At 40.2% G+C, this 23,002-nt stretch overlaps 2 protein-coding genes across 4 annotated transcripts in view; one reads left to right on the forward strand and one right to left on the reverse strand.

Moving 5' to 3' along the window:
* Positions 1-23,002, forward strand: part of HERC3 (HECT and RLD domain containing E3 ubiquitin protein ligase 3) — a 133,565-nt gene that overhangs the window by 96,900 nt on the left and 13,663 nt on the right. The window lies entirely within an intron of this gene.
* NAP1L5 (nucleosome assembly protein 1 like 5) lies at positions 12,250-14,547 on the reverse strand. Its single transcript, XM_043438249.1, has one exon. The coding sequence runs from the start codon at positions 14,095-14,097 to the stop codon at positions 13,516-13,518; it is 582 nt and encodes a 193-aa protein (XP_043294184.1). The 5' UTR covers positions 14,098-14,547; the 3' UTR covers positions 12,250-13,515.

A 23,002-nucleotide genomic window follows, 5' to 3' on the forward strand; every position in this document is an offset into this window, starting at 1 on the left:
CAAGTACATCCGATTTTTTAGTATGATTTTCTGTGTTATCTCTTTGAAGGAGAAAAACATTCAGTTTTGTTTGCTTTTGAATTAGAGTGAGATTGTTGGCCATCTGCATGTTAATTAATTCAGTTTGCAAACCCTGAGTGCCTGCTCTGTGCCAGATCTGTTGCTGGATTTAGGAAATAAGTGACTTTTATCCTCGGTGCTAACTGGGAAGGGACAGCATAATGGATAATTGCAGTAGGTTATGGTGCATGTGGTAGGTAAGGGATAGAACAAGTGCCATGGAACCAGAGGGAGAAGCCACAACACTTTCACTGAACATCGAAGAGTGTGAATGGGAAAAACACTTCAGGCACAGGGAATGATGTGAGTCTGAGTCTCAAGTTTAACACATGATAGAGAATGGTGAATACTTACTGGGTGGGGGCTAGTGTGTGGATTAAGGGTGGGTGCAGTAGCATTAGGGTGAAACTTGTCAAGACTTGAAGTGGTTTTGACATGGGACATGGTTGATCTGTTTTAGAATGATAACTGGTGGCCATATAGAAATGGACCTTGTGTGAGGAGACCCATAGGAGACTACTGAGGTAACTCAGGTGTTAGGTGGTGAGGGCCAAAGTGAAGGCAGCAGGGATGCAGAGTCAGCTATGTGTTGGTTATGTAATGAACAGGAGCTAGTGCCTCATTATGTCTGGATCCTACTAGAGATGCATGTATTGATCACATGCATGTATTGAGGCTTCCAATTTGGACAACAGGAAACAGAATCTGTAGAGCAGGGTGGAGAGGAAAAAGAGTTCCTTTTTGTTTTTTTTTTTTAGAGTTCCATTTTATAAATGTTGATTTTGACATGTCTGTGTGATATCTAGGTGATTTTGTTTAGAGCTGAAGATTTATGTATGTCTTGAGAAGTCTTTTTTTTAAAAATCAAGTCATAGTTTCTAAGTAGGATATTTCCTTTTTCTTTTTTGCTTTTCAAATTTTAATACAATTTTTAAAGGTTACTTTGCATTTGCAGTTATTACAAAATATTGGCTACATTCCCCATATTGTACAACACATCCTTGAGCCTACCTTACACCCAATAGTTTGTACCTCCCACTCCCCAACTCCTGTGATGTTCCTCCTCCCTACCCTCACTGGTAACCACTAATTTGTTCTTTGTATCTGTGAGTCTGCTGCTTTTTTTGTTATATTCACTGATCTGTTGTATTCGCTGATCTGAAATCTTATTGTCAGTAGTTTGTGTAGTTACTTATGCCAGCCTTAACCACCAGTGAATTTGAGGTTTGCCTACACAAAGAAAAACATGGTGAAATAAAAAAGCAAGGATGGGAGAAAATGTATGTTCTTAGAAGAGTTATATATATTGGAACAGAAGGGAGACTCTTGTGATGAGGATTTAGAGATCATTAACACATTGGGTAGAGACAAAACTTCTTGACTTGAAGAAGTGGTGGGTGTGCAGAAAGATGAGGTAGGTGTCTCTCATCTTCCTGCAGAAAGGTGACGGAATGGTAGCCTCCACTTGGGAGGGTTATGAGTGAGGGAAGCCTGGAAGCAAGGGTTCACTGATGCTGTGGAAAAAGGTTACAGATGTAGAGAAGTTGGATGCTGTTTTGGGTATGTTGGGAAATGAAAGCTTTGGGTTTTAATTGGCTTCTTACTGTACATAGTTGCAAAGATGCAGAAAGAAATCCTATATAAGTGATGTATATTGGCTTCCTCCCATAAATCTTCCCTTTTGAAAGTAGGAGTGACAGAAAAACTGACAGGCCTCCTCTTCCATCCCTTTACATTTTAAAAAATAGCTAGAAGCCAAGGTGATCTAATGTAGCATTAGGTAATCTTTTTTGTCATGTAGACCTTCCAGACTACCCAGGAAGTGTCATCTTTGGGGAAAGTGTGAGCTATAATACCAGAGTTAGCTGAAATAATGCAGAAGTTGCCAAGGACCCAACAAAACTGCTTCAGGTGATCCTGACCCTGGGAACCTAGTATAGAGGCTAGTCTTGTCTCAAGAAGGTATGTCACCAAGGTCAAGCTCGCTCTGTTCACTGCATGCAAGGCCAGTGAATCTTACAGACAAGGTGCTGAGGCAAGGAATATGACTTTATTTGGAAAGCTGGCTGACAGAGAAGATTGCAGACTGATGTCTCAAAATAACCATCTTGTCAGGGCCTGGATGTCGGGTTCTTTTATAGAACCAAGGGAGAAGCAATGAGGAACTAAAGTCAAAAGGCAGAATAGAGAGGGAGAAGCAGTGAGGAAGTTAAGTAAAAAAGGGTCTTTGGTTTTACAGAACGTCTCCAGGAAGAGCCATGCTTTGGAAGGGGTATGTTCAGTTCAATCGCTCTTTGCTCATCCTGTCCGACTCTTTGTGACCCCATGGACTGTGTGGCACACCAGGCTTCCCTGTCCTTCACCATCTCTTGGAGTTTGCTCAAACTCATGTGCATTGAGTTGGTGATGCCATCCAACCATCTCATCCTCTGTTGTCCCCTTCTCCTCCTACCTTCAATCTTTCCTAGCATCAGGGTCTTTTCTAATGAGTCAGCCCTTGGCATCAGGTGGCCAAAGTATTGGAGCTACAGCTTCATAATCACTCCTTCCAGTGAATATTCAGGACTGATTTTCTTTAGGATTGACTGGTTTGATCTTGCTGTCCAAGGGACTCTCAAGAGTCTTCTCCAGAACCACAGTTCAAAAGCATCAATGGAATGTGTTAGTCTCTTATTTTTTGTAGTCATTCACAGATGGGCAGGGTCAGATTATCTCTTTATGAGCTGAAAAAAGGCACTTAAGTTTAACAGTCAAACAGAGTAGCAGGGTTCTTTGAGACAGGCCATTAAGTATGATTATAATAACTGCAAGGAAAAGCAACTCAAAGAAAGAGTTCCAACATGGAGTCAGAATTATTTCTTCTCTGCAGCAGGTGTTTCATTGGAAACTCTTACTTGATAAGAATGTTTCAAAGCTAAAAGCACTTGTCCCTTCTTTATCTGTATAACATTGGTACTTTTATTAACTGTTAATTATTTGTTTAATAAAAACAGTATTATTCCATAGAATGTGATAATATTTTTAAAATTGGGAAATTTATGGCAGATCATAAAGTTGCTATAGGGCAGAATATAAGGCAGAATAACAGTGACAGTCTTTATTTTCTTGGGCTCCAAAAATCACTGCAGATAGTTACTGCAGCCATGAAATTAAAAGATGCTTGCTCCTTGGAAGAAAAGCTATGACCAATCTAGACAGCATATTAAAAAGCAGAGACATTACTTTGCTGACAAAGCTATGGATTTTTCCAGTAGTCATGTATAGATATGAGAGTTGGATCATAAAAAAAGCTGAATGCCAAAGAATTGATGCTTTTGAACTGTGGTGTTGGAGAAGACTCGAGAGTTCCTTGGACTGCAAGGGGATCAAACCAGTCAATTCTAAAGGGAATCAGTCCTGAATATTCATTGGAAGGACTGATGCTGAAGCTGAAGCTCCAAACTTTGGCCACCTAATGTGAAGAACTGACTCATTGGAAAAGATGTTGATGCTGGAAAAGATTGAAGGCAGGAGGAGAAGCAGATGACAGAGGACAAGATGGTTGGATGGCATCACCGACTCAATGGAGATGAGTTTGAGCAAGCTCCGGGAGTTGCTGAAGGACAGGGAAGCCTGGTGTGCTGCATTCCATGGGGTCACAAAGGGTCAGACATGACTGAGCGACTGAACTGAACTGATAAAGTGGCTTTTGGGTTCAGGTGATCTTGTTACTGAGTCCAAGTACTCTGCTCACTGAACAACAAACCAGTGAATCAGAGAGATGAGGTGTTGAGACAAAGAATACAACTTTATTTGGGAAGCTGGCTGACAGAGAAGATGGCAGACTGCGTCTCAAAATAACTGTCTTGTTGGGGTCTGGGCCTCAGGTTCTTTTATAGAACCAGAGAGAAGCAATGAGGAACTAAAGTCAAAAGGCAGAATATAGAGTGGGAGAGTCAATGAGGAAGTTAAGTAAAAAGGGTCTTCAGTCTTGCAAAACATTTCTGGGAAGGGCCAGCCTTTGGAAGGGGTGTGTTGAATCTCTTCTTTCTCTCCCTTGTTTTTTTTTTTTTTGGCAGTCATTTGCAAGTGGGCAGGGTCAGATTATCTTTCTATGAACTGAATAAAGACTGTTTAACAGAGTGGCAGGGGTCTTTGAGGCAGACCACTATATATGGTTATAACAGCAACAGCAACAAAAAACAAGTCAAAGAAACAGTTCCAGCATGGAGTCAGACTTGGTTCTTCTCTGTAACAATTCTTCTTCCTTCCTGGTTTTGGTTCTCACTTTTTAAGGTATATGTGTATATATGTAGATACATCTATAGCCTTTAGACTTTTCAAAGGATATCTGAGCTTTTGCATCAGGTTTCAGACAATATAGTGTGTGCATCATTTGTTATGAGCTAACAGTAGGCTAGGCAAGCAACCTGAGGTAGGGCACATTCAGAATTTCTTCACTTTCTAGTGAGTCTTCCGAATGCCCTGTGTGTTGGATACACCCGGTGGGGAAAGAGTGTTCTTGTGCGGGCATAGGCAATTTGTGATACAGTCTGCAGATGAGGCAGGTATTGGGACTTAACCCTCTTTTTTCGTGTCTTTATAAAATTGTTTCTCCTAGAGACTTTTTGTCTCTGCCTGTTTTGTTCTCTTTCTCTTTGTGGGTCTGAGTTTTTTTCTTTCTGTCTCTTTGCTTTCTCTCACTGTCACTCTGTCTCCTTATTCAGTAGGTATTTCTTTCAATCAGCAATTGAATTGACCTAATAGTTGAGACACAATCTATGCAGGAATACTGAAATATAACCCAGTTTGTTTAGGATATTAAAAAGCTGTTCTCAATTGCAACCATAAATGAAATATGAAGACAGAATTAGTTAATTGAATCGAAAGGGGTTCAGAGAAATCCACATGGGCAGAGGGATCTGGGTGGGGGGGAGATGGATATGAGTAGAGCTCTTGAGAGGACTGCTAAGATCTGGATACTAGAAAACAGAGACGAGAACGTAATAAAAAGGGAAAGATGCTCGGTAAAGTTTGCAAGCAAAGAAGTCTCATGATAGAAGTGGGTCTGTGGCACACTTTCTTTCTTCATCTTTTTTTCCTTTTCCACCATTTTTATCTTTTGCTGACAGTTGGGCAAAAGGCCCTGCAGGCCTGCAAGCCCAGTCTCGAGACTGAAGAAAAAAATCCGGAGTCAGCAGCAGAGACATCAGTGGTTTAGTGGATGTGGGTTCTTACATGTGTGAAGCAAGATCCTGGAGTGATTGGTATACCACCTTGTGTGGCAGATGGCAGGCGGGACGTGGCGCCGTCTGCTTCTGGGGAAAATGGGGAGGTGGGTGCCAGTCATCAGGGGATGGATGTGAGGTTGGCTCTTGGTTATCAAGGAAACCAGCAAGGGGGGACATGCCCCTCAACACCCCTTTGATAAGCGATCTCAGTGGAGATGTTCTGACCTAGTCATGAGCCGGGGCCTGGGACAAGCATGTGGAAGGTCAGTTACATGAGTAGGGTGTGGGTGAGGCAGGTACAGGTTGAGCAGGGCTTGTACAGAGCCCGACGGCACCGCCATCCTGAGTGTCCTGACCGTACACTGACGTACACTCACTCCTGGACATTGCTCATCCTATGCGTGGTCCTCAGAATCAGTGCAGAGAGCACTGACTTAAAGTCAGGGGGTTCCTTTTCTCTTTCTTTGCAATTGTTTGCCCCTAATTGACTTCAGGGCTGCTTCTCCAAAACATTTTCCATAAGGATGTTCTGATGACATACAGGTTCCTTAAAAGAAAGAGAGTACATAACTTCAAGGGAGTAATAAGGGGACCTACATTATTCTTTTACTTACATTACAAAACTCCATTATTCTGTTACCATGACTTTCTTAAAGAAATTAGCTTCTCTCTTTCTAAAAAAGTTTTTATTTTTTATTTATTTTTTTTCCATTTATTTTTATTAGTTGGAGGATAATTACTTTACAGTATTGTAGTGGGTTTTGTCATACATTGATATGAATCAGCCATAGATTTACACGTATTCCCCATCCCGATCCCCCCTCCCACCTCCCTCTCCACCCGATTCCTCTGGGTCTTCCAGTGCACCAGGCCCGAGCACTTGTCTCACGCATCCAACCTGGGCTGGTGATCTGTTTCACCGTAGATAATATACATGTTTCAATGCTGTTCTCTCGAAACATCCCACCCTCGCCTTCTCCCACAGAGTCCAAAAGTCTGTTCTGTATATCTGTGTCTCTTTTTCTGTTTTGCATATAGGGTTATCGTTACCATCTTTCTAAATTCCATATATATGTGTTAGTATTACTGTATTGGTCTTTATCTTTCTGGCTTACTTCACTCTGTATAATAGGCTCCAGTTTCATCCATCTCATTAGAACTGATTCAAATGAATTATTTTTAACGGCTGAGTAATATTCCATGGTGTATATGTACCACAGCTTCCTTATCCATTTGTCTGCTGATGGGCATCTAGGTTGCTTCCATGTCCTGGCTATTCTAAACAGTGCTGTGATGAACATTGGGGTTCACGTGTCTCTTTCAGATCTGGTTTCCTCAGTGTGTGTGCCCAGAAGTGGGATTGCTGGGTAATATGATAAAAAAGTTTTTAAATCTTTGTGTTGTAAAATGTGCTGTTGTTTTAAATATTGCCAGGCAGAGGGGGATTCTTATTTTTATTGCCAAGACACTGTGTTTGAAATTAGAATAGGGAATAGCTTCTGTGTTAGATGGAAGTTTGGGTTGTCACTTTTCTGGGTTGCTAGCACTCGCTGAGCACACAGTGAGGTCATCCACACCGCTTTAGGCACTATTGTCCTAAAGTGACAGTCCTGTCCTTGGTGACAGGAGGCCAACCCCCTCGCTGTCACAGTTACCTGTTGGACAGACTTCTGAGACTCTAGTGTGGTTATTGCCACATTATTAATATTGCTGTCATAGTCAGGGACAGACAGAAAAAGACGTGAATTAGTGCTTGTTTGTTTGCTTTTCCCCTTTATCTTTAATGTTATGAGGGGCTTCCCTCATAGCTCAGTTGGTAAAGAATCTGCCTGCAATGCAGGAGACCCTGGTTCGATTCCTGGATAGGGAAGATCCCCTGGAGAAGGGAAAGGCTACCCACTCCAGTAGTCTGACCTGGAGAATTCCATGGACTATACAGTCCATGGGGTTGCAAAGAGTCGGGCACAACTGAGCAACTTTCTCTTTCACTTAATGTTGTGAAAAGTAGAAGTGTTATCATCAAAGCATGCTGAGATCCTGGAAAGAAAGGTTGTATATGATGGTGAAAGATTAATCATTTCCTTTTGACTGTCACATGCCATAATCTTGTCACTGGGTATTTTCATAAATTAGTCTAAGAAAATGAAGTGAGAGAACCAAAGGAATAACACCTGCTGTATTTTTAACTTGAGCAGTTGTATATAGAGATGCTGCTGGCATTGAAGCTGTTTTTATTGAGCTAACAGTAAGATATTTGCTGTTACCACTGCCCTGGAGGAAAATGACAGAAGGATACCAATTCTGTATCCATAATTTATTATATTCCATTTGGTCTTAAAATTGCTTTCTTTGCTTGGACAAGAGCTGCAGACAGACAAATGAATTTTAAGCATCCAGGTAAAAGAACACCCTTGGGTGATTGCTGGTGACCACTGGCATCTTAGCTAAATCTTGCCACAAATGGTAGTCACATCTGGATAATACTGTACTACATGACTTAAGTATTTCTCACACTCTGTAACATGGTGTTATTACCATCAATTTTAAAAACACCCACATGTCATTCTAGATTCCTTCCAGTTTAACTCAAGTTAATAAAATCAAATGCAATCAATATCTTCCTGAGTTTCTTCCATATTAAAAAGAGGATTATATGACACGTGTGTATACTCAGTCATGTCCAACTCTTTGCAACCCCATGGACTGTAGCCTGCTAGGCTTCTCTGTCAATGGAATTTTCCAGGCAAGAATACTGGAGTGGATTGCCATTTCCTACTCCAGGGGATCTTCCCAACCCAGGGATCGAACCCAAGTATAGTGCGTCTCCTGCATTGGTATGCACATTCTTTACTGCGCTACCTGGAAAGCCCTAAAGAGATGATGAGGAGAGGAAATAGTAAAAAAGAGATGCCAGTTTTTCCTGGCGGTGCTAATGTTAAAGAACGAGTCTGCCAGTGCAGGAGACATACGAGGTGCAAGCTCCATCCTTGGACCGGGAAGATCCCCTGGAGAAAGGCTTGGCAGCCCACTCCAGTATTCTTGCCTGGAGAATCCCATGGATGGAGTACCCAGGCGGGCTACACTTCATAGGATGCAGAGAGTCAGACCTGACTATGGTGACTTAGCACACAGCACAGCTTAAGGTAAGTGCTCCAGTCAGTCAGTCAGTTCAGTCGCTCAGTCGTGTCCGACTCTTTGCGACCCCATGAACCGCAGCACTCCAGGCCTCCCTGTCCATCACCAGCTCCTGGAGTCCACCCAAACCCATGTCCATTGAGTCGGTTGATGCCACCCAACCATCTCAGCCTCTGTCGTCCCCTTCTCATTTCTGCCCTCAATCTTTCCCAGCATCAGGGTCTTTTCCAATGAGTCAGCTCTTCACATCAGGTGGCCAAAGTATTGGAGTTTCAGCTTCAACATCCGTCCTTCCAATGAACGCCCAGGACTGATCTTCTTTAGGATGGACTGGTTGAATCTTCTTTCAGTCCAAGGGACTCTCAAGAGTCTTCTCCAACACCACAGTTCAAAAGGCACCTAGATTCTATAAAGAGAATGTGAGAATAAAACCCACATATGACAAACACTTCTAGCTCCTTAAGATCAACTGAAGTTAGGAATGCTGAGACTTCACTTGATCTCTTGAGATAGTCTATGGGAGGTGTAATCTTTAAGATCTGCATGGTACTTGTGCTGGGCTGTTACAGGAATAGCAGATAATTAAAATGCTAGTAACATTTCTCGAGTGCTTCCCATAGTTGAAGAAACTGAGGCACGGAGAGGTATAAGTTACTTGCTCAGGTTTACATGGTTAGAAGTCCAGAGTTCAAAAACCAGAGCCGAGAATCAAAGCCATTTTGTTTGAGTGAGAGCTTATGCTCTCAGCACATTGCCACTAAGAGGCCAAGACCAGAGTTTCAGGGTCCCTGTGTCTCTTCATCCCTTGAAGATAAATAACTTGAAGAATTTGCTGTTTTCAGTTCAGACAGACTATGCAATTTTTTAAAGACAAAGTTGGCATAGTTGAAAACATACTATATGTGTATAAAACTGTATGCCTGAATTTTTTAATTTAGGTTGAGATAATGCTTATATCTATAAATTTATTATAAAGCCCTCATGGACAGTCTTAATAATGCCTGCACAGCCTGCTATATGAATGTTTTCCCTACTTTCCTTTTTGCGTGTCTGGCTTGTTTCTGTGTTCTTTTTTCCTTCCCTTTATTTCTTTCTCTTCCCCTTCCTTCGTTTTTAATAAAACTGTATCAGACATCTTAAGTATAAAACTTTGTTTTTAAAATTGCTCTTTAATGATAAGGTTCCAAGGGTGAAATGGAATTAGTGTATATCATTTTGAATCTGTGGCTACTTTTGCTAAATTGATTTTGCTTATGAATTACACCAACTTTTACATTATCATCAATGTATGAGAATACTACTCTATTTCATCTAATCCTTAAAGATAACTGAGTGTTCTTTTTTTTAAAAATGGACTCTAATAAGAATCTTGAGCTCACTTGTAAAATTTTGTATTTCTCCCATACATATTCTTTACATATTCTACATAGCATTGGTCCATTTTTCTGATGTTTACCTTTAAAATATTTTTCTTAAAGTGAATTAGATAGAAGTGATCATTGCACAATATTTTTATGAATTAAAAGCCACTGAATTGTTCATTTTAAATGGCTAATTATGTTTTGTGACTTTCATTTCAATAAAAAAATGTTTGTGTCCATATGTATGCACGTGCAAACGTGTCTGTGTATGCTTGATGGTAAACTTTGAGTCCAGGAGAGCTGCTATTCTGTGCGTGGGCTGTGAGCGTCAGCCTGCTGCAGTCTTCTGCATAATGCTCATAGAGACTGAGTTGAATGCGTAATGCATGCTGCCTTTCTTTTTGTCAGTTATGTTGTGTGTTGCTTACTAATTTGGGTCTATAATGGATTAAAAGTGGTTTATGAGTGAGAGTGTTTGACCTGCCTTAAAGGGAGGGTATTCTGCTACATATTAACATGCAAGTTTTATGGCTGCCTGAGGAACTATCAAATAAGCAATTCAGGAAACAGAGGGGAAAGATCAACCCAGTTAGGAAATGGTGGAAATTGCTTGACATTATGAACGGCATTACATATGTGCCTGTATCCTGAGAAAAGTGGCCAACAGTGGTATGAATGGTAGCTAGAAAACCCCATAGCTAAACTTGTATATATAAGTGAAAGAAAGATCCAGACCTTGCTGGAAGCCTGGACCACTTAGTACTGTCCTTTCAGGATGTGTCTTGCTGCCCTGAACAGGATTGCAGTGTTTCCATTTTTTAAAGTAGTCTGCTGACATCCTTTATATATTTCTATATTAAGACAAAATGATTTTCTTATGATTTATATGAACTTTTTTTTGTATTTGTATTTTATTGCACATTTTATTCCCTTTGCTGCTTGCTTTTAAACATGTGAAGTCTTTTTAAATTTTTATAACCTCTTTAATTTTTGTGTTGTCATGTCTGTTGATTATTTCTTTTGGTCTTAAATCACTCTAGACTTAACCTTTCCCTGTCCAGTAATTGATTAATGAATAATAATATATTTTCTTCCATTAAAAATTTTCTTTTGAGTCCCTAGTTTAAGATAAAAATCTTAATTGTTTCCATATTAGTAAACAATTAGGTGAAGATTAGGGTAGTTATATGGTTCTAGAGCCAGTTTGGGTTTTGATTTGAAGTGTAGTAAATAAAATGTTAATATGTGAAGAATTGACACTTTTGTGATATTCAGTCTTAACTTCCAAAGACCTGTTTTGCATTCTTTGTGATATTCAGTCTTAACTTCCAAAGACCTGTTTTGCATTCTTTGTGATATTCTATTTTTTTTTCCATAGGTTGCATACATTTTTAATTGGTTTTTATAAATATTATTTCATATATCGTGAGAGCCTTTTGCATGTATTTTTACCACTATTAAAGTTCCTAGAAATAATTAGTGGTTTTTATATATTTATCTGGTAACTGATCAGTTCCTCAAACTTACTGAATGTGATTCAACTGATTCTCTTGGGCTTTCTATATAAAATCACATCTCTTCCAAAAGTTTTTATTTTCCCCACTAATTACACACCTTATTTGTTTCACTCATTTTTGTTTTTGTAGGACCTAGAAAAACAAGTCTTTTATTCCTAGGGATAAGAAATGAATATTGACTTTTACTAGGTTTTTTTTTTTTGCTTCTGTTCCAGGTAGGCATGATTAAGATAATCATTTACTTCTTCTATAATAAATTATTTTGATTTTCTCTTTTTGTTGTCTTGACCCTAAGGAAGATTGTTGCATTAAGGTTTTATTCAACTATTGCAATTAGCAACAGGTCAGAGCTTCCTTGCATTCCCTAAGGTAAATCGGTCTAATGTCACTCCTGAATAATTTTGACCCTTAAGGAAAATGAAAGAAAACACATCTGTGTGTTTAAAATTTGGGGGGAGTCACTTTCAATTTTATACTTGATTTAGAATGCCCAGATATAAAGTTGAAATAGCCTTTATATGCATAATGTCTTTTATTCTTTCTGGGAGGAAATAAAAATCTGATTTTTATATTGAGGAAGACCTTTTATTGAATTTACTTGTTTACGAATGAAAGGCCACATTCTTAAACAATAAAATCCTAAATCTACAAATATAATGATATGTATTTTCTCCCCTTTTGTAACTTACGAGAGGACTGAGCTTCAAATCTTCCTCTTTTATCTTTCATATAATAATAACAATGTTAATAACAGCTGAAGTACTTTAAGCATTTAGTGTCTGATGCTGGTCTATGAGCTTTATGTAAATTAACTGGTTTGTTCTCCATAATAACCTGTGAGGAAGGAACTGTTACTATCCCCTTTTATAGATAAGGAGAAACTGAACACAGATTAATTAAATTGCTCATCCTCGCTAATAAGAGGCAGAGCTGGGATTTCATTCCAGGCAGTCAAAGAATGAGTCCTTTTGTTTTTTGAAAATACTGTTTTATTAACACCACAGTGGTAAACAACTTTATGCTTAAATTCTTTAAGATCACACAGTTCAAAACCCACAAAGAAGCTAAGAGTCTTTACATTAAATGTGTCTTCCTAAAAATCCTTTGCTGTATGCCAATCTGTTCCCAAGCAGTAAAATTTGATTATGCACCATTTTATATTAATATGTCACCTTTACATAGCAAAATAATGAAGGCACAGCTAACACAAGCAAACTTAAACCCCCTCTACTTCTGAGCTGCAGATGGGGACACACAGTTGGATTGGTTCTTCAAGTATATATTTTTTTTCCCAAACATTAGCTTCAGTGAAGAGTTCTGATAATTTTCACAGCTACATTCTAAAAGCTACAAGACAAAAAGACATCACACAATTCAAAGTACATAACATTGGATACACATGCTTTACGGAATTTACTAGAATTCTACATTTTTTCAAGTAAATTAATACTTCTAAAATACTAGATAAAGGGATTTAATACTTAAACAATTGCGATTTGTTTTACACCTGTGTAAATAGACATTACCAAGAAAACACATAAACACGAGACCGTAAATAATGAACACATACATTGACAATATGCGGTCATACACCCTCCTTCTCAGAACCAAATATTCAGAACAGTCTTTAGAATCTGAAGTGGCAGTTTTCTGAGCCTCATTAACAGTATTGTCATGATCTCCAGCACCGGCTTCCTCCGTCCCATCTCTCTTCTCTGAAGTGTAAAACTGATGTCCGCATTACAAAAACAAAGTCTTAAAGATGAGATATGTCTTGAGTTCTACTGCTGCTACGCTGGAAAAATGCAAAACTAAAGAAATTGAAGAATTCGGCATTGAGAACACGTTCGATCTCGGCTTGGGTGTTCCGTGCCTACTGCGATGATACTGTGATGAAAGGATTTTCAAAGTGACGTTCTTTAATTCACATCTACTTGACATACCCTTAGTAAGTCTCAACTCCAGTCCTCACAGAAGAGATCATGAAAAATCATTTTAACTCATTTTCAACACCTGTTGGTATATTTGTGTTCAAATTGGAAATCAAATTTGAGACGCGCTGGGCATAATCTGATTGCGTCAATTTCATAGTATTTTAAGAATTTCAGAATTGATTCCTACTGTACTTTGGTCCAAAACATGAGCCGTTCAAGTCCACCAACGTGTACAAAATAATAGTAATCGGGGTTTTAAATCTGCGTCGTCATTCTCCTCTGCAATCTCTGCCCCTGCTTATTTCTTGGCGTCATCAGGCGCTGCAGAGTGGGGACCCTCATCTTTGGCGGCAGCGGTCGCCGCAGCCTCCGCTGCAGGCTCTTCTTCCTCCTCGTCCTCCTCCTCTCCCTCCTCCTCATCCTCGTACTCTTCATCATCCTCCTCCTCCTCATCACCCTCCAAGGTCCATGCACACCCCTCCATCTCACCGGTGAGCTCTTGGATTTTAGCAAGTAAGGGCTTATAGATGTCGTTATACTTTTTCTCCAGAGCCTGGAATTCCTTGTCAAATTTGGCTTCTATCTTATCGCATCGCTTCTGCAGCTTTTTGAGGGCCAGGACTCGGCATTTCACCGAGTTAGGCAGGCTCTCGATAAAGTCATTTCTAGGCTTTGGTGCATTCTCTGCAGGGGTCTGGGGCTCCTCAGCCGTCTGACCGACCGCACCGTCGGAGTCGCTGGACGCACTGTCAGAATCTGCCCCCTGCGCACCGCCCTCCGCCATTACCTCCTCCGGTGCCGCGGCCGCGTCCGCTGCTGCCGCCGCCGCCGCCGCCGCCTGGCTCGGCTCCGTAGAGCCCTGGTTCTGCGAGTCGGCCATGTTCGAGGAGCAGCGCAGAGGTCTGGGTGGCTCCCACAGAGACCGGCACCCGAACTGCACCAGCGCGATCCTGCGGCAAGCGGCAAGCGGCAAGCGGCGCTGACGTCGGCCGCGGCGGTGACGTCTGCGGCCCCGCCCGCTCCCCCCCGCGGGCCCTGGACTGGCTCCCCGTAATCAGCTGATGGTGGGGCCCTCGAACCGCACCAGCAGCCTCCTGTTGCTACCCTGCTCTCCCCCGCACTGCGGCCAACGTCAGGACCCGTTTCCTAGCTACCCTGCCTCCCCTCACATCTGCCCACGCAAATCCCTCCCCCAGTAGAGAGGACCGGGGGTGGCGGCAGGTGTCCGCGGCAATTTTCCACGAACTGTGTGGACGGGCTTAGCCTTTGCCGCTTGGCTCCTCTAGCTCACACAGGTGCTTATATACATCTGCCAGTGTATCTGTCTTGGCATTTGTCTCCATCTCTCTGTAGCTGGCGTTGGCATCTCGGGCTTACTCTTGGGGACGCGGCTTTGATCACGTCAGATTTCACTGAAGTCCCTGCCAGACAGTAGAAGAGGCCTGGGGTATCTGTCTCCATTCCACCCCCTTAGGGACCTGCGGGGAAATTGCACAGTTTTCAGTCCTTTCTCCCCCCGTCCCACCCTCAGCAGCCCCTCTTGCCCCTCTCTCAGCCTAGTGGCATATATACCGGTAGTACAGTCTTCTTTCAGTTAGGCGGACGCTGTAAGCAGTTTTGGAGCCATTTGACCAGGAAATGTCTGAAACCCTGGGTATCCTGCAATGTTCCAGAAGGCTCCTCAGAAGCCTTGTCCTGTGGGGAGGAATAAAGCTGGAGGAGGGCCAGAGAAAGCAAAGCTTTCTAACGCTGGAGGCCCAGGGTAAGGGGCCCCCTGCCTTATCGGGGATGAGGCGCATGTTTAACAGTGCCATTTGCTGGGGATGTGCAGTCACACACGTACACACTGGCGTTGTCCCCAGGACATGGTTGAGCACCTGCTCCGAGGGTCTGACTGGTAATTTGTATATGAGAGCGATAAAAAAAAAAAAAAAGCTATCGAATATTAATCTCATGTTTTCTAACAGTCAAACGAGTGTTTGCTGGGGATGTGCAGTCACACACGTACACACTGGCGTTGTCCCCAGGACATGGTTGAGCATCTGCTCCGAGGGTCTGACTGGTGATTTGTATATGAGAGCGATAAAAAAAAAAAAACTATCGAATATTAATCTCATGTTTTCTAACAGTCAAATGAGTAGACAGTTTCCTATTTATTAAATCAAAATGAGAGCTTCTTGAATAAGGATAAGAGCACATTATTTTAGGTATGGAAGCCAAACGATCCTTACAGGACTTATTCAGGAATGTTTTCAAATTAAGCATTACTTATACAAATGCTTTTTTCCCCATTATATTAGGTCTTGCCGAAGTATTTACATGAAACACATGAATGTAAGGAAATTAACTGCCCAAGTACATTTGGTGTGTCTTTTGGGGTCTTGTAAATATTAGTTAATAATATGCAAAGCATTTAGTGCTGACACTTGGCAAGAAATTGGTATTTTGTTTATAAAATAGTTAAATTGCATTTATTTCTCAAAGATAACTTGCAATAATATACTCTTAGAAAAGGACATCTTTGTGCCCTTCCCCAAAGAAACTTTACAAAAGGTTCAATATATCCCCAGTGGAAAATACCTTAGTTTTTTTTTGTACTTGTAATTTCTATTATTTATTTTACTTTAATTATGTTTCAGATAATTTACTTTCTGCTTCCCTGTTACCATTTGTAATGATGAGATTTTTTGGTTAAGGTTGAAATTTCAATCCTAACTCTCAATTTGGTGTAATAATGTATCTATATTTAGTTGGCTGATGCTATACATATTTAATACATCACTGGCATGTTCCGTATACCATCTTTTGATAGGTACAGGAACAGTGAGGTTAAGAATGTGTTTTCTCATTTTAAGAAATAAGAAACTTAGGTGAAGAAAAAGGAAGTGCAGTGCTCTTTTACAATATGTATCACCTGATTGGCAGAATCAGGGGCAGAAGTGAGGCCTTCAAACTCCTGTAATATAGAAGCTGTGACACGCTTTAAGAAGACAAAACTAAACCCAGGCTTCACTCAATCTCACTAACTTGAATTACTTAAAACAACCAGGATGTACCCATCTTTTAGGATTTTTATGTTCCCATCTTAAAAAATCTTTAAACTTAGTGTTAAGCTAGGCTTTACCGACCAGGGTTCTTGGACTCAATAAATGGAAATTGATGAGACTATATGATAAATTCAAGCAAGTCTTTTTTGGGACTCGCTGCCAGCAGAAGGGAGCTAAAACAAGTAACCTCCTTGTTACAGTGCCAGAGGGGCTGGCACTGGGAAGCAGGTTTCTTACATGGGGTAAGGGTAGGGGTAGGGATGGGTTCAGGCCAGAGGGGTGGCTCAGGTGGTCTGCCCACCCGCTTGGTGGTACTGTGTGCAGGAGGCATGTGCAATACCCTGCTTTTGCTCCCGGCTCCTCAAGTTGCATCCTGGAAGTTGGGTTTTTGGTCTTTTTGTATCTTGTTCATAAATTGCCCAGAGAGGCTGTGCATGCAGTTAATTTTAGTCTCATGTTAATTCCTATTTTGTTGTTGGAGGAGAGGTTTGTCCAGATACAAGCACTGCAGCAAAGGGTCCCAGGTCCCACCTGTCTCAAGGCTACTCTTTTTTTTTTTTTTTTTTTTAAAGCCTGTATTGAGATATAGTTCATGTACAACAAATTTTGCCCTTTTTAGGGTACTTTGACAAACACGTAGAGTCATGTAAACACTACATTAATGGAATTGTAGAACAGTGACCTCATCTTCTTCAAATACCCTCACGTTCTTTCCCTTATTGTCAACCCTGGCAACCACTGGTCTGTGATCTGTCTCAGTAGTCCTCAGAATGTCATATAAATGGAATATGTTTGTAGCCTTTTGAATCTGGCCTTTTTCTCTCAGCATAATGAATTGGAGATTCATCGGTGGCAACGTATATTAGTAGTCTGTTCCTTTTTATTTACTGACTAGTATCCCATTTGAGTTATTTCCAGTTCTTTGTGATTATGAATAATGCTGCTGACATTCATCAACAGATTTCTGTGTGAACAAAGGTTTTTATTTCTCTTGGGTAAATACCTAGAAGTGGAATTGCTGGGTCATATGGTAAATGTAGGTTTAATTTTATAGGAAGCTTCCACAATGTTTCCCACAGTGGCTATACTATTTTGCTTTTACACTGGCAATATGTGAGAGTTGCAGTTGCTCCACATCCTCACCAGCATTTCATATTGTTGAAATTTTGTTTGAAATATTGTTGAAATTCATTTTGTCCCCTAATCTAAGAGCTGTATGTGAGTCCACAATGATTAATGATAGCATCTTCTAGTGTGCTTACGTGTCAGTCATATATCTTCTTTGATAAAATCTCTGTTTAGATCTTTTGCTCATTTTCTAAATTGAATTTTTTGTTCTCTTACTAATTTTCTAATGTTTTTTATATATTCTGGGTACAAGTCTTATGTGAGATATGTGTTTTTTAAATGCGCTCTTTGGTCTGTGACTTGTCTTTCATTTTTGTAATAGTGTCTTCCAAAAGCAGATATTTAAAATTTTGATCAATCCATTTTATTAATCTTTTCTTAATAGATTATGTTTTTGGTGTCATATTTAAGAAATCTTTGCCAAATCCAAGGCCATAAAGATTTCGTCTTATGTTTTCTTCCAGAAGTTTTTTTTTTTGTTCTTCCATAAGTTTTCAACTTAAGTTTTTACTCTTAGACTCTGATCCATATTGAATTAATTTTCAAATAAGTGTGAGGTATATGGGCTTCCCTGGTGACTCAGACAGTAAAGACTCTGCCTGCAGTTTGAGAGAGTTGGGTCCAATCCCTGGGTCAGGAAGATCACGTGGAGAAGGGAGTGGCTACCCACTCTAGTATTCTTGCCTGGAGAATTCCATGGACAGAGGAGCCTGGTGGGCTACAGTCTATGGGATGGTAAAGAGTAGGACACAGCTGAGTGACTAACATTACTACTACTATAGGGATATATACCTTTTGCATATTGAGCTTCTGTTGATATGGTACCATTTCTTGAAAATACTATCCTTTATTCACGGAATTGCTCATTCAAATTGGCAAAAAGTAATTGTCCATGTGAGGGCCACCCTGTAGTTCAGCTGATAAAGAATCCGCCTGCAGTGCAGGAGACCCCAGTTTGATTCCTGGGTTGGGAAGGTCCCCTGGAGAAGGGCATGGCAACCTACTCTAGTATTCTTGCCTGGAGAATGCCCATGGACAGAGGAGCCTGGCAGGCTACAGTCCATGGGTTACAAAGAGTCAGACATGACTTATTGGCCTCCCAGGCAATTCATGGGGGTCCATGCCATCAGACAAGAGGGTCCTCCACAGCTCTTTCCTGGATAGCCACATCTTTACCCCTGGCTTCTATGGAGATGGTTGACTGGGTCCATGAGTCACATGCCTGATCTCTTTAGCACACCGTTGTTCAGTCACATCCTTGGCCTTGTTTTCAGAGCATGCTATCTGGATAGGCTGAGGATTTCCAAACTTTCCAGTTCTATTTCTTTTTCTCTTAACAATTTCCTCTTTATCTCTTTCCTCTTGGATTTTACTATAAGCAGCAAGAAGAAACCAGGTCACACCTTTAATATTTTGCTCAGAAATGTCCTGCACTAAGTAACCAAGTTTATCACTTATAAGTCCTACTTTCTATAAAACATTAGAACATGATTTGGCCAAGTTCTCTGCCGCTTTATAACAAGATTGCCTTTTTCCAATTTAAAAAAAAATAATGTGTTCTTCATCTCCATCTGGGACTTTACCAGAGTGATTTAACATCCATATTTCTATCAATATTCTGTTTATGATTTATATGTATTTTCTAAGACACTAGGAGCTTTCACTGTAGCTCTCCTCTTCTTTCTGAGCCTTCACTGGAATCTCCTTTAATGTCCTTATTTCTATCAGTAGTTTCTTCAAGGCAGGCTAGGCTTTTTCTATCATGCCCTCAAAACCCTCCCAGTCTTTACTGATCACCCAAGTCCAAAGTCACTTTTACATTTTTAGGTATGTGCTATTGTAGTACCCCACTTCCTGGTACCTAAATCTGTCTTGTGGTTCTCCAGACAAAGAGAACTAATAACACACACACACACACACATACATACATACACATAAAGATAAAAATTGATTTTAAGGAATCTGTGCAATTATGGGGCTGGCAAATCAGAAACTTTCAGAGCAGGAGGGCAGGCTGAAAATTCTGGCTGGAGTTGATGTGACAGTCTTGAGTCAGAAGGCAGTCTGGAGGCCAGATTCCTTCTTTGGAGAACTTTAGTCTTTTAGAGCCTTCAACTGACAGGATGAGGCCATCCACATTATGAAGACTAATCTGCTTTACTCAAAGTCTAAAAGCGAATCACATCCAAAAAATTCTTTCCCAGCAACATCTTGAGTGATGTTTGATCAACAGCTGGGCATCATAGCTAACCCAAACTGACACATAAAATTAACCATTTCAGGCTATAATACAAAATCATGCCGATGGTGCTTTTCTTATGTAGTTGTACCAGAAAAATGTTACCAACTGTTGACAGAATTTAAAAATGCAGTACATGAGAGCTGTGAGTTCTGGTTTTATTCAGGGACCTTACAGAGGACTATAGCCCTGGAGACAGTTTGTCAGCTACCTCTGAGCAGTTGTTCTAAAGGGGCAGGGGAGAAGCCAGTATCTATGAATTTTTTGGCTGGGAAATACATGGAGTCAGGTATACATCATAGTCAAAGATTACTGCTAATCATAAAGAAGTGTTTATCTTTATATGGGAAGATGAAAGAATCTGGGGCCATTGAAATTCTTCCTCAAGTATGTATCGAAACTATCGAGGGGTCCATATATTCAAAACCCAAAACTCTCCATTCTGTTTTTCATCCTGAATTCCTTTCAGTATATACTGTAGGTCAGTGACTGCAATAGCAAATGCCTTGATCCTTGTAGAACTGGATGGCAGGCAATATTCTTTGTTTTACCACTACCTCCCTTTAGATCATAAGTTGAACCAAGGTTTAGGAGACATTTCATGACCAGTTTGTCCCACAGTGCTAAGGAAGTTCATTCCTGGGTCAGGCGAGGATGTTCCTTTCCCTGTATCTAGAGTTGCACCGTTACAGTTAAATTTGTATAGGACTATTGTTGTTAGTCACTGAGTTGTGGCCAATTTTTGCAACCCCAAGGACTGTAGCCCACCAGGCTTTTTTGTCCATGGAATTTCCCAAGCAAGAATGCTAGAGTGGGTTGCCATTTCCTTCTCCAAGGGATCTTCTTAACTCAAGGATCAAACCCACATCTCCTGCATTGCAGGTAGATTCTTTACCACTGAGCCACCTGGGAAGCCCTTGTATAGGAATATATACATGATCAGTTGCCTCAAGATGTTGAGCCATCATTAGTTTTCTCGAAGATCTTGTGACATGTTGGGTAATGCAAGAAACAGCCACCTTATGCAGGATGTAAGTAATACAGCTAATAACATTAATAAGACCACAGTAGTGATTTGTGCATGAGCTCCCAGAACGAAACTAGCTCCTTAGTAGACCACCAAGACTAGGAAGTAGATCACTTAAGGCAGAAATCAGATTCATGTGAGTCATTAAATGGGTAATATTGGAGGATTCATCTGGCATAAGGATGCAGCATTTGGTTTGAATTACGACCTGTAGGTGCCTGCCTCTGTGAGATGCTATAAAGATATTGAGGGCCATGTGTTTTATAATACTGCTTTTTTTTCATCATAGAGATCTCAAAATTGAGTAAGCTAATAGCCTGATTACTATCATTTAAGGCCTGTTGGGTGAATTTTGTGAAGGCTTTGATCTGGGTGGTTACATCTTCCAATCCTACTGAAGGCACAGAAATAGCTGCTAAATGGTCAGACCAGTGAAATACAGATCTCTTGATCCATCAGGCTTGTATACGTGGTAAATTTGTTGGAGTCAGTATTTCTGGTCACCTGACCCAGTCTGTTTCATACTAATTGCTGTATTTAAGGGAAATAATATGTTGGCATTGTTCATAAGGCACTCAGCTTAATTTTCTATTGTTATTTGACTGGTTATCTTTAATATGATTTAATTGTTCTCGACATAGGCAGGCCTTTAAACTCAAATGACTGTAGCCCAGTGTTAGCTGTATAAATCCATCCCATAATTGAGGGAGGGTCTTTTCTAATAAGTGGGAAGTTACATTCTTTGAAATTTAGCTCATTGTCCTGATTGAGCTTGAATAACTTTAAAAGAGAATTCATGTTATGGCCAGGGTCAGAAAAAGTATGATTGATTAGCCAAGTGAGGGATTCCCATCTAGTAATATCATTAGTGGCCCTGTAACTTCTTTCTTCTAAAATAAATTTTTCCAAGGGCCATCTAGTTAGAGCCTTGGAGATAAGAAATCCACCAAAGTAAACCATAAGTACTGGACATAGGTAAGTGACCACAAGTCTGAAAATTGGATTGATTTTTTAAATTGTATAGGATTATTGTTCATGATTAAAAAAAATTGATTTGTATGCAAAAGGTCCAAGAAATCAACAAAACACTATAAATGATCATATGGGTCTGGTCTGGCATTTTAATATAGCTGTGTACTCCTGATGTTGTCTTCTCGGCCTGATGAGGATGTAGTTTCTCCTCTGAGTGTTGTTTCAAGGGGATTTTGAGATCAGGAGCCCTCTCTATAGACCAGTCTGGTGCAGGGCTCCTTTTCAGTGGGAAATGTAAACCCAAGGATAATTTCCCTTTAGTTTCACTGTGTATAAGCTAGTCATGAATACCTGATGGGGTCCTTTTATCTAGGTTGGAGAGAGTCCTTTGAATGATGTGTTTCTAGTATATAATCTCCTTGTTGCAGGTCATGGGGCATCTATCTTCATGCAAACATAGATTACTGTGGTAAGCTTCAGAAATAAATTTAGAATGTCCTTTTAATAATTCAGTTAAATCTTATAATAATACAACATATTAACAAGGAGCCATATAGGAGGTTGAGTCTTAGGCAGTAAATATAAACCACAAAAACAGTTAAGAACACTAGAAATTAATATTCACTGAAATAAATTTTTTCTGTCTAAAATTACCCTCATTTCTCCCAATTATGGCCAAATTAAGATCATATAGGCTCTTTGAAATTGCTTTTGCTGAATCTCTTCATAAGGAATCTCAGATTGAACATTTAAAAGGTCCCTGAGGCCAGAAAAGCTATGTCAAGGACTAGGCATCAGATTCTGCCTGCAAAATCTACAGATTTAGGCAGGTTCCTCTCCTCTTCAGGTCCACAAAAAATCTTGAGATCCATGCACCTGCCAGGAAGTAGCTGCCCTTATTCACCTGATAAGGCTTCTAGGAATCCTATACGCAAAATACTAGGTTGTTTTTCAAAGGAACTTTATGGTTCCATTAAGTCCACCTCAGATCTTTGGAGTTGTCTGGCCATGTCTGATTTTTGTGTAGTCTCAAATATGACATCCCATCCAAATTTATGGTAATATAGCTAGTGTTTCCAATTATCTTCTGTTATAAAGAGAACAGATTCTTATTGAAATTGTGCAAATAATTATATTGCCATGAAAATAAGAATACTCAGCAAGAGTTTCCAAATTCTGGAGAAATCAGAGAAGTGATAAATATTTCAGTTCTGCTTACAAAGGTATAATTTACAAAACTGCTATAAATCATAATTAGCGTAAGAGGAAAGAGAAAAAGTTTTCTCAAATCTGGGAAAACAAAACATTAAAAAGAATCAGCAATAATTTTTCAGAGACTTAAAAGTTATAGCCATCCTCATCAGTTCATTTA

The sequence above is a fragment of the Cervus canadensis genome, chromosome 19, assembly GCF_019320065.1.
Source record: "Cervus canadensis isolate Bull #8, Minnesota chromosome 19, ASM1932006v1, whole genome shotgun sequence".
NCBI lineage: Eukaryota > Metazoa > Chordata > Mammalia > Artiodactyla > Cervidae > Cervus > Cervus canadensis.

Excerpts from the sequence above, each read along its gene's own strand:
- NAP1L5 (XM_043438249.1), bottom strand. The coding sequence starts at position 14,097 with ATGGCCGACTCGCAGAACCAGGGCTCTACGGAGCCGAGCCAGGCGGCG.